This window comes from Elgaria multicarinata, chromosome 18 (assembly GCF_023053635.1).
Source record: "Elgaria multicarinata webbii isolate HBS135686 ecotype San Diego chromosome 18, rElgMul1.1.pri, whole genome shotgun sequence".
In the NCBI taxonomy this organism is placed as follows: domain Eukaryota; kingdom Metazoa; phylum Chordata; class Lepidosauria; order Squamata; family Anguidae; genus Elgaria; species Elgaria multicarinata.
Window position 1 is genome coordinate 22,364,350 of NC_086188.1, and position 10,724 is coordinate 22,375,073.

At 43.2% G+C, this 10,724-nt stretch overlaps 1 protein-coding gene across 2 annotated transcripts in view; it reads left to right on the top strand.

Annotated features, from left to right (window-relative positions):
* LRRC75B (leucine rich repeat containing 75B) overlaps window positions 1-10,724 on the top strand; it is a 29,146-nt gene extending 18,422 nt beyond the window's left edge. For both annotated transcript variants that reach the window (XM_063144021.1, XM_063144022.1), the window contains one exon: window positions 9,245-10,724. In XM_063144021.1, coding sequence (XP_063000091.1) covers window positions 9,245-9,764 — 520 coding nt within the window. In that variant the 3' untranslated portion in view covers window positions 9,765-10,724. The remainder of the gene's footprint in view (window positions 1-9,244) is intronic.

Sequence of the window (10,724 nt, forward strand, 5' to 3'; positions counted from 1 at the left end):
AATTGTATTTAACTGCATTTGAAAGCATAGGCTGCTTGACTGTTTAAGGGTTCCCAACTAAATGAACATTATTTAGCATCTGAATACAATTCTCCCCAGAGCTGCTGGAGTTACTTTCTGTGCAGAGAGAAGGTGCGGAACTCCTTGCAAGAGAAAAGCAGAGCAGGTATCGCAGCACAGGAGTGGGTGGAGCAGTACATGCAAAAAAGACCTATTTATTCATCAATGATTATTTAATTTATAGGCTCCCTTTCTGCCAAAAATTGTGCTCAAGGCTGCTAACAATAAAATAGATTATAAACAAAATCTTAATGAAAACACAACATAAAAATAAATAAGTAACACAACGATAAAAGAAATAAATTGCACCAACCAATTAAAACCTCTGTGAACAGCAGACTAATTTATACGCCAGAGGCCTGCCTGAAAAGAAAGATGTTTGCCTGATGGTGGAAGGACAACAGAGAGGGAGCCAAGCTAGCTTCTCTCGGCAGGGAGTTCCAGAGCCTGCAAGCAGCTACTGAGAAGGCCCTTCCCCCCACCCGCACCCCAAATGTGCCTCCGGTGGTGGGAGCACCAAGAGAAGGCCTTCCGAGAAGGCCTTAAAACCCAGGCCAGCTTGTAGGGGAGAAGGCCTTCTTGCTAGGCCAGCTTGTAGGGGAGAAGGCCTCCTTGCTAGGTGTCTTAATGGATCACAAGCTGAACATGAACCAGCAGTGTGATGTGAAAGTTAAGAAAGCTCATGCAATCTTGGGCTGCATTAACAGAAGCAGCCTGTCCAGGTCAAAAGAAATCACAGTTCCACTGTTCTGCATTTGGCTCTATTTGGAGGCCTGTAGCTAGTTCTCTGCATTTTAAGAAGGGCACTGGCAAAAGGGACCACAGCCACAGAAGAGCGACCAGGAAGGCGAGAGGTCTGGAAACCAAGTCCCGTGAGGAGCGGTTGAAAGAATACGCTTAGCCTGGAGAAGAGGCGATTCAGAGGAGACATGAGAGCCGCCTCCAAACATCTGAACGGCTGTCATGCAGAAGATGGAGCAGGCCAGTCCCCTCTGGCTCCCAAGGGCAGGGCTAGGACCAGTGGGTGGCAATGGCAGGGAAGCCACGCTTGGCTTGCTTTTCAAATGTGATTTCTGCTCTCTGGTAGTTTGTCAGATGGGCCTGGAGTGTCTGCCAAGTTTTAATTACTTGCGAGCTTTTAATGGGAGTCTGGCTGTATGGAGCAGTGAGGCTGCGTGAACTGCTGGGTAGGGATGCGCACTGAGGCGGGAAAGGGGATCGGCTAACAGGCAATTAAGATGCCAACGGTGGCTCTGGCCAAGCAGGGGCGGGGAAGAACTCGCTGGGCCAGAATTTCCTCGCTTGTTCTAGCCAGTGGCCGTGGCGGCCCTGTCAACGAAGAAGGCTCATGGGTGACACCAGTCATGCTGCAGAGAAGAGAGTACCAACCATTTACACTCTGTACTTTAAAAAGATTGCCCCAGGGTGAGCAGGGCAGGAGAGCTGGTGTCTGTGAGGGCAGCTGTCTCTGGGGGCTCGTATCACCCCTGCCAAAAAGGCCTTCTCTGCCTTCTCCCCATCTGCCTCAGTGCTCCCCGTCTCCTCGCCAGGAGCCCTCCAAATGTGTGGGCCATGTTGACTGAGGACAATGGGAGTTGTAGTCTAAGGCATCTGGAAGGCACCAGGTTGGGGAGGCTGGGATGAGGTGTGCAAATGGTCTCTGCCGGGAGAGGGTCACCACAACTTCTGTTGCCACCACAGGCACCGTTAAACCGCCCTTGAAGGAGATCGGAAGCTCACCTTCAAATCTGACCCCCGGGGGCCCGTTCACAAGGACCTTTCACCAGAGGAAAATGGCAAGAAAAAGAGATTGGATGTGGTGATTTTTTTTCATGTTGTGTTGTCTAAACTCACCCTTTGAACTTCTATTGGTGTCCATGTGTCAGAAGTTGATCAGTTCACGTCTGCATGCAGTGGTGAGACTGAACTCCGGAGGAGCCTGTCTTCTTGTGAACGTGCGCCACTTTGCTCTGCCCTGCTAAACAAACCACGAAGGGGGTTGCCTGGACACTTGGGGGTGGGGTGGGGCTGGCTTGTTGCCAGGTTTATTTTAGTTTTATTTTCTTTCTTTTTTTATAAGTGTTTCATTTCCACCAAGTAGGCCAATTTTAAGTTTTTAAATCTGAGAAGGTATCAAAGTCTTTTTAATTGTTTCATACCCATCCCGAAGCCTCAGGTGGACACCAGTCAGAAGGTTTTAAGTTAAATGGTCCAGATCCTCATGCCACTAGAGCAGCGTGAAATAGTTCAGCTGCAGGGCAGGCAATTCTGCTCCCGAAGTTGCTGCCTTTTCTGTGGCATCTCAGCACTGGCCAGCCCATCTCTTTCGGTGCCAGAAACAGCAAATGCCACAAATATGTCTCTGGCGGGTCAAAGAGGCCCCTTGCTGCAGCACGGTGGCTTTGGGCAGGCCTTGGCTCTAGTGGGCAGAGAGACGCGGTCTTCCCCAGCAGAGCAGGGCTGCTCCTGTCTGCCTCACCCCAGCCCTAGCTGCCCTCATGGGGAGCTGAGGCAGCTGCCTCTGGCGGTTGTGCGGCCTTCAGGACACGGTCAAGGTCCATCTGCCCAGGAAAAGGCCTTTTCCATCTTGCCTCTTCCGGTGCTCTGCTGCCAAGAGACAGCCAGGAGCAAAGTTGCTATGAGGATGAGGGCAGACCTGAGGAGGTGAGAGGCGGTGCCCTTCTGGCTACTTGAAGTGCCAGGGGGGCTTTTTTCCTTTCTCTTTTTTCCTGTGTCTTTGATGTGGGTAAGGTATCTTGTTGTTGGGTCTCTTAACATCAACAGTTCAGTGAATTGTTTCATGTGAGTATAATGTTGATATTTGCACATGATTTCGCTAACTTATATATAGGTATGTCTCGTGCTATTTAAATTTTTGACACGCTTTAAATGAGCTGTAATTGCGTGAAATGTTGTGTTGTAATGTATTATAATTATGTCTATAATATTTGTTTTGTGAACCATTTTGAGCACAATATATTGTGGGAAATGCTGTATACAAACTGACTAAGACTACTGTGCAACCACAGTACAGTTCTGGGGCAGCACAAAGTAATCACTGATGCTAAGCAAAGCTCAGGTGCCCGGTACTTTTTGTGACTCGTTCACATGTCTGGGGTGCACAAGACGAGACCGGCGTGGGATGAGCAACCTTTGCCAGCAAGGGGGTGGGGCAGGGAAGATTCTCATAGCCTTTATTATTATTATTATTTACATTATCACAAAAAAAAAATAACGTACTACATAATATTGAAATGTTGAATACATAATATCTTATCTAAATAACATAATCAAAATTAACATATAAGTGCACCCCCCACCTCGGGATCTCATTCCTGATTCCAAAATCTCATACTTTCCTCTGCTGGTGGTTTCCCACTTCCCTTAGAAAACACAAATATTAGGAACGGTTTCCAAATTCCTTCAAAATCATTTGATTTAGCTATACCTCTTCTCCATTTAATATTACATGTCAATTTATCATTAATAGCTATATCCCATACTTCTTTATACCATTCTTCAATAGAATATTCCCCTTGAATCTTCCAGTTCCTAGCTACAATCAATCTTGCTGCAGTCAGCAAATTCGTTATCAATTCCTTGATTTCCTTTTTACATTTTAAATCTTCAAATAGTGACAGTAATGCGACTTTTGGTGTTCGTTCTATCTTCATTTCCACAATTTCTTCAATCTCCAAAAACACCATCTTCCAAAATTTTTGAACATAGTTGCATTCCCACCACATATGTAAATACATTCCTTTACCCCCACATCCTCTCCAACAGTTTGCTGATTATTTATCTTATTCAATCTAACCGGAGTTAGGTACCACCTCCATATATAATTTTAAAATAATTCTTTTATTCTTACTGACATATTTCTCAACGCTCTTTGTTTCCATAGTCCCTCCCAGCGCTGTTGTCCTATTTGTACATTCAAATCTGTCTCCCAAACCATTTTGCCTGAATTATCCATCAACCCTTTCTCCACCAGTATTCTATATATTTCACTCATCAACCCTTTTAACACTGTTCTTTTCTCCCTATCATTTTCTTTCTTAACTATTAATTCCTCAAACTTCGTCAATTCTCTACAATCTCCGTTATCTCTTACCCACTTTTTAGTCCACTGTTCTAATTGCCAATAATTTAACCAAGTTAATTTTTTATCTTTAAGGACCTCTTCCATATCCTCTCTTGTATTCATTCCTCTTAACCATTCCCTTAATTTCTCTTTAATTCCTCCGGGAAATTCTTTAACATTATTACCGGTGACAAAGAGGAGCTGCTCGGAAGCAGCTCCCCTTTATATTTACTCCAAATTTCCCAGTGAGACCTCAAAAGCGGGTTATCTATACTTTCTACCCATTTTTTTCCCTTCCCTAAAAAAAACATTTTCCAAATTAATCTCTATATTACTTGTAGTTTTATCCTCCATCCAATCTAATTCTCCTATTCCTGTAATTGCCTCCACAATATGTCTTAGCCTATTTGCTACATAATATAGTTTAATATTTGGGAGACCCAATCCTCCCTTTTTTTGACTTAAATACCATTTACTTTTATTTTCCCTCGCTTTCTTATCACCATTACAATAATTATTTATAATACTTTGCCAACTTTTTATCTCTAATTCTGAAATTTTTATTGGTAGCATCCTAAACACAAAATTAATCTTTGCTAAAATCTTCATTTTTATTAATGCTATTCTTCCAAACCAGGATAAATTTAATCTTTTATATTTTTCCAATTTTGCTAAAATTTCTTTTTTTAACACATTTAAATTCTCTTTCTCTAAACTCTCTAACTTCTGCGTAATTTTTATTCCCAAATATTTAATCTGATTCTTAACTCTCATTTCTCTTCCCTTTTCTTCCCAATCCTTCTCTTCCTTTTTAGTATAATTAAACAACATCATTTCTGATTTGGACCAGTTTATTCTTAACCCAGTAATATCCTCAAATTCTCTCAACTGCTGTTTAATTCTCCCCATCTTTTCTATTGGATTCTTAATAGTTAGCAACGTGTCATCTGCAAACATATTCAGTTTAATTTTTTTCATACTACCTATTCCTTCAATCTCCTCATCTTCTCGTATTGCATTCGCCAATAATTCCATTACCATTACAAACAGGACCGGCGAGAGTGGACATCCTAGTCTTGTCCCTCTGGCTAGTCGTATCTTATCCGTCACACCATCATTCACTACCACTACAGCTGTATTTTGAGAGTACAACTGTTCTATTATAGCTTTAAATTTATTTCCAAATCCCATTTTATTTAAAACCATCTTTAAAGCTTGCCAGCTCAAACAGTCAAAAGCCTTAAAAATATCCAATGCCAAAATTCCAGCTTTAACCTTAGACTTATTTATCACCTGTATTACATTTAAAACTCTTCCCACTAAATTATGCATTTGTCAGCCTGCTACAAATCCACATTGATCCTCCCCTATGTATTCATCTATAAATTTGTTCAACCACCTTGCTAAAATAGTTGAAATTTTTTTAGCATCTTGGTTTATTAATGAAATAGGACTATATGAATCAGGGACATTCAAATCTTTGTCTGGTTTTGGTATTAAAATTATTAATGAATGTTCCCATGATTCTGGTGTTCTTTCTCCTTCCAATATGGAGTTGTACAGCTTCAATAATTTCGGTACTAAAAAAGTCTTAAAAACCTTATAATATTCTGAGCCTAAACCATCTACCCCCGGTGATTTACCCACTTTCAAATTCTCAATTACTTCTTCTACTTCTCTTTGCGTTATTACCTTCTCCATTAACTCTTTATGTTCTATTTTTATTCCCTTCTTTATATACTTTTCTATATAAGCTTCCAACTTCTGTTTTTGAGTGTCCTTACCCTTATACAATTCTTGATAAAATTCTTGGAAAATTTTTATTTTACCCTTCATTATATGACAATAATTCCCTTGTTTATCCTTCAATATTCCTATCCCATTCCTGGCTTTTTCCTTTTGTGTGAGTCTGGCAAGCAATCTAGAATTTCTATCGCTGTTTTCAAAATACTCCCTTTTCATATATATTAAATTTTTCTGAACTTCCTCTAAATTTAAATTTTCTAATTGCTTTTTCTTCGCTTGTATTTCTATTAATTTATATTTATTTTTAAATTGCCAATAATCTTTCTCCAATTTCTTAATCTCTTCCTCCAATTTTTCCTGCTCTGCTATTTGTTGCCTCCTTAAATTGCACATTTCTCTAATACATATCCCTCTTGTTACTGCCTTCATGGTATCCCAAACTACTGCCCTTGACGTTCCTCCCTTCTCATTAATTTCCCAAGTCTGTCAGTTCTCTTTGCATTTTTTCTACCACTTTATTGTACTTCAAAAGTTTTGTGTTTAATTTCCACCTAAACGCTTCTTTATAATTCTTTCTAACTGTGAACTCTTAACTTAGCAATGCATGGTCTGTTACCTTTATTACCCCCATTTCCATTTTACATACCTTACTTGCAAACTCTTTTGAAACCAATATATAATCTATTCTAGAGTATGTATGATGAACTGAGGAGTAGTAAGAGAAGCCCGGGTTCGACCCATTCAGTAAACGCCAGCAATCTACATAATCTTTTTCTTTTACTAGTTTATTCAATATAGTAATATTATTTCTCTTTTCCGTATTAGTGGGGTTTGACCTATCCACTCCATTATCCATTACCATATTAAAATCCCCAGCTAAAATAAGATGCCCCTCCCTAAACTCCTCTATTTCTTTAAATAATTCCATAAAAAACTCTCTATGTCTCTCATTGGGGGCATAAACATTAACTAATGTATATGATTCATTTTCAATTTGTCCCTTTATCATAAGATATCTACCATTATCATCCTTTTTTATAGTTTTTAATGTAAATCCACTTTTTTTAAAAATCAAAATTGCCACTCCATTTTTTTTTGATGTCCCCAATGACTTTTCATAATAGACTGACCATTTTGTCCGTATTTTGTTTACGCCATCAAATTTTTGGTGTGTTTCTTGCATCATAATAATATCAGATCTTTCTTTATTTAACATTTGTTCTATTCTCCTCCTTTTCACGACTGCGCCCAGACCTTTAACATTAAGCGTTGATACTTTAATTTTTTTATCCATATTTACTCTTTTGATTCTTCTTCCGATCCCGTGTGCTCTGCATCTCATAAACATAAACAACAAAAAACACAAACCCTGAACCCCCTTCAACTCCCTCCCTCCCACCCTATTAAACCCCCCCCAATCTCCCATCCCCCCTCCTTTCCCCCCCCCATATCCCCGTAAGTCTACCACTCCGGCCATTAACTACCTTAAGGGAGGGGGGGAGGCGGAGTTCCGCCTGAGCAGCAAGATCTCTATACTTAACAGCTTTTATGTATTATTATCTCATAACCATTCAACATTTTACCCCATCCCAGACGCCCCCGCTTCAGCTCCGTTTCCAACTTCAGCTCCAAGACTTGCTTCCTTAAATAAACCCAGACTCTTCAGCAACTCCTTGCCTTGATCCAAAGAGGTTACTCTGTATTGACTCCCACCATATGAAAACTTTAAGAAAACAGAGTAACCCCAAGCATATTTTATTGCGTTTCTTGTTAACGTTTCAGTTATTTGCTTAACGCTGTGTCTCCATTGGAGTGTTTGCTGACAAAGATCGTTGAAAACTTGCACTGCTTTGCTTTTATATTTTATCATGGCCATGGACCTCAATTTCTTCATCACTTGCTCCTTTTTGTAATAACTGCCAAATTTCACAAGAATGTCCTGGGTTCCTCTGTAATTTGCTCCCCCCACTCTGTGGATCCTTTACAGGTCACAGTCTTTTATATCCAGATCAGGCATCATATCATTGAACCATTTCAGAATTATTTTTCTCAAATCCTCTGCTGGTTCTTCAACAAAGTGTTTAATTCGTAGGTTGGAACGTCGGTCCTGATCCTGCAATTGGATCAACTTTAATTCTTGATCTTGGAACTTCACCTCACAGCCTTTTTCCAAGGCATCCTGCCTTTTCTCCACTAATTTTACTTCAGCATCTAGCATCTTTATAGCTCTGTCATTCTGGGCAATCTTGTCAGCGAGCACCCCCATCCTTTTATCTGCCTTCTTATCATTTTCATCCATCTTCTTACTCAGCGTTGCTGTACTGTCCAAAATCAGCCTCTTCAGATCTTCCATTGTAGTTGAAGTTGGCACCGTGCCAGGTTTCTCCGCCATCTTGACAGAACTGCCGCTCTCGTTTTCACTTCCACTACTTTGTGTAACTTCATCTGTAGACAGTTTCTCAAGACGGGCCAAATTATGATTAGAGGGGCGTTTTGTAGCCTTCCCAGGTTTTTTTTTTTTTTTTCCTAACATTCGGCATGGATCTATTTTTGACTCTCACTTAATGTCCCGTATACACTCCACACCGTCTCTTTTTCTACGCAGATAAACACTTCCTCCTTTGATGCTTTTTAAAGGGTGAATTTACTGCCAATTAGACATTCTTCTCAGATAAGGATTGTAATTCACCGTCTTTATCAGACTGGGATACGAAAGAGCTCTGACATTCACAAAGCCAGTTTCATTTTCATCGCTCCCCCCTCCGTTCCGTCTGACTAATTTACAGCCAGAAACACCGGGCTGCTTTTCTCCCTCCTTATACTGATTCTGCTTCCAAAAACAAGACTTTCACCCTCACTTAAAAGTCATAATCATTTCCCTTCATTTTCATTGACGACCCATGCCTTTTTGAATGAGATAATTAAGTTCTCAGATCTCCCCGTACGGGAGTCTCAAGGAGAAATCTTACCCATCATGGCGTCCAGCTCCGCCCCCCCCTCATAGCCTTTCAATAGGCTGGACTGGCCCAGAGGTCAGCAGCATGTGGTACCCCGTGTTGTTGGACCGCAGTTCCCATCAGCCCTAGCTAATGATGAGAGATGACAGGCGTTGCAGTCCAACAACATCTGAAGAGCCACAACTGTCCCGCCCTGGACTCAGCCTTTGACTGTGCTGTTCACACGATAGCCATTCAAAGGTGGCTGCGTGTCGGCACGTGCGTACAGAGGGTGCTGGCCACTTGCAAGGGCCAGCCCAGCCATGACCTAGTAGCCAGGCTGTTTCCCCTGCGACCCTCAACAAAAGCATCCCATGATGTTGCTTCGTAAGCCTTCTCCTCTTTCCCTCTCGTTTAGCCTGAAGAATAATTTGCAGAAGAAACTGAGCCAGGATGCGATCCACCTGTCCGGCATCCCCCTTTCCATGCGGGATGTCCACCGCATGGCCTATTACCTGCAGAACAACGGTGAGCACCTGAACACGGTGGACCTGAGCTTCACCGACCTGACCGATGACACAGTGTGCCTCCTGCTGCCTTTCCTGGGGTCGCTGCCCTGCCTCACCCACCTCTCCCTCAACGGGAACCGCCTGACCCGCGCCACGGTGAAGGAGCTCACGGACACCATGAAGGACACAAGCCGGTTTCCGTTCTTAGCCTGGGTTGACCTCGGCAACAACGTGGACATCTCCTCCCTGCCTCAGCCCCTGCTCGTTGGGCTGCGGAAGCGTCTCAGCCAGCAGACCACGCTGCCCACCATCCACGAGTCCCTTGACTGCGATGCTGAACTCTCTGGCGGGCCAGAGACCAACCAGGTTGAGAAGGAGCTGGAAGGGGCTCTGTCAGGGGCCGAAGGCCACACCCGCGACTGCCCCTAATGGTCCTGTGAAAGGTGACTGGGCCTTGAGGCGATCTCTGGGAGGCAGAATACAGAGCAGGGTGAGCCCTGGCTGCAGAACCGCAAAGTATGGGGAACCGCCCCCCACCGGTTCCCTTGGGCACTTCTCTTGACTTTGTCAGCAGCCAGGACCTACTTGCAAGTCCCACTCTATTTCGCCCTTCCCTCTTGGCCAGTCCTCATCTCTCGCACTCTGCAAAACAGGGACTAGTCACTTACCATGACAACAGCGAACCTGGAACCAGGGAAAAGGAACCCATTGGGAGATGCCAGGTTAAGATGTAGGACTCAGCATCACTGGCACAGGCAGCTGGGGCGACGCCGGGCTGCCCTTTCTAACCCTCCAGCTGCTCTGCAAGCCCAGGTGGCAGAGCCACGGGGGAGCCATGTGGGCAGGCCCAGCAGCTGCTGCTGGAGTGCCTCACAGACCGGTGCCAGTCCCTTGCACCTCGCTCTCGTCCCTTGTCTCTCCCACCCCACCCACTCTCCAGACAAAGGGAAATGGAATGCAATGGTCTACCGCATTGCAAGCCAAGAACATGTGACCGGATTGCAGCACCAGGATATTTCCAGACTAGGGGAAATGTGTCAGGGTGGGGGTGGGGGTGGGGGTCACTTATAGGCCTCTAGTTAGAGGGGAACATATTTGTAGATTAACAGGAACTGTTTTATAGCCTCCACTTTTGAACAAAAAAATGTCTGCTAGAGCTTCTGTACTGCTTAGGCTGTTTGATATGGAGACACAAGCATGCATGTATTTAAAACACCGCTGTGCTGCTTGCTTGTCAGAGATTGTGTGATCATTGTGAAGTGACGTCAACAAGGCCACGCTTCTGATACAAGTGAGGAAACTGTAACAGTGGTGCAAAACCTCCTCCATGTATTTTCAGCATTGCCCATTGCTGTATATGTTGATAATAAATGGATTTCTTGGACTGAA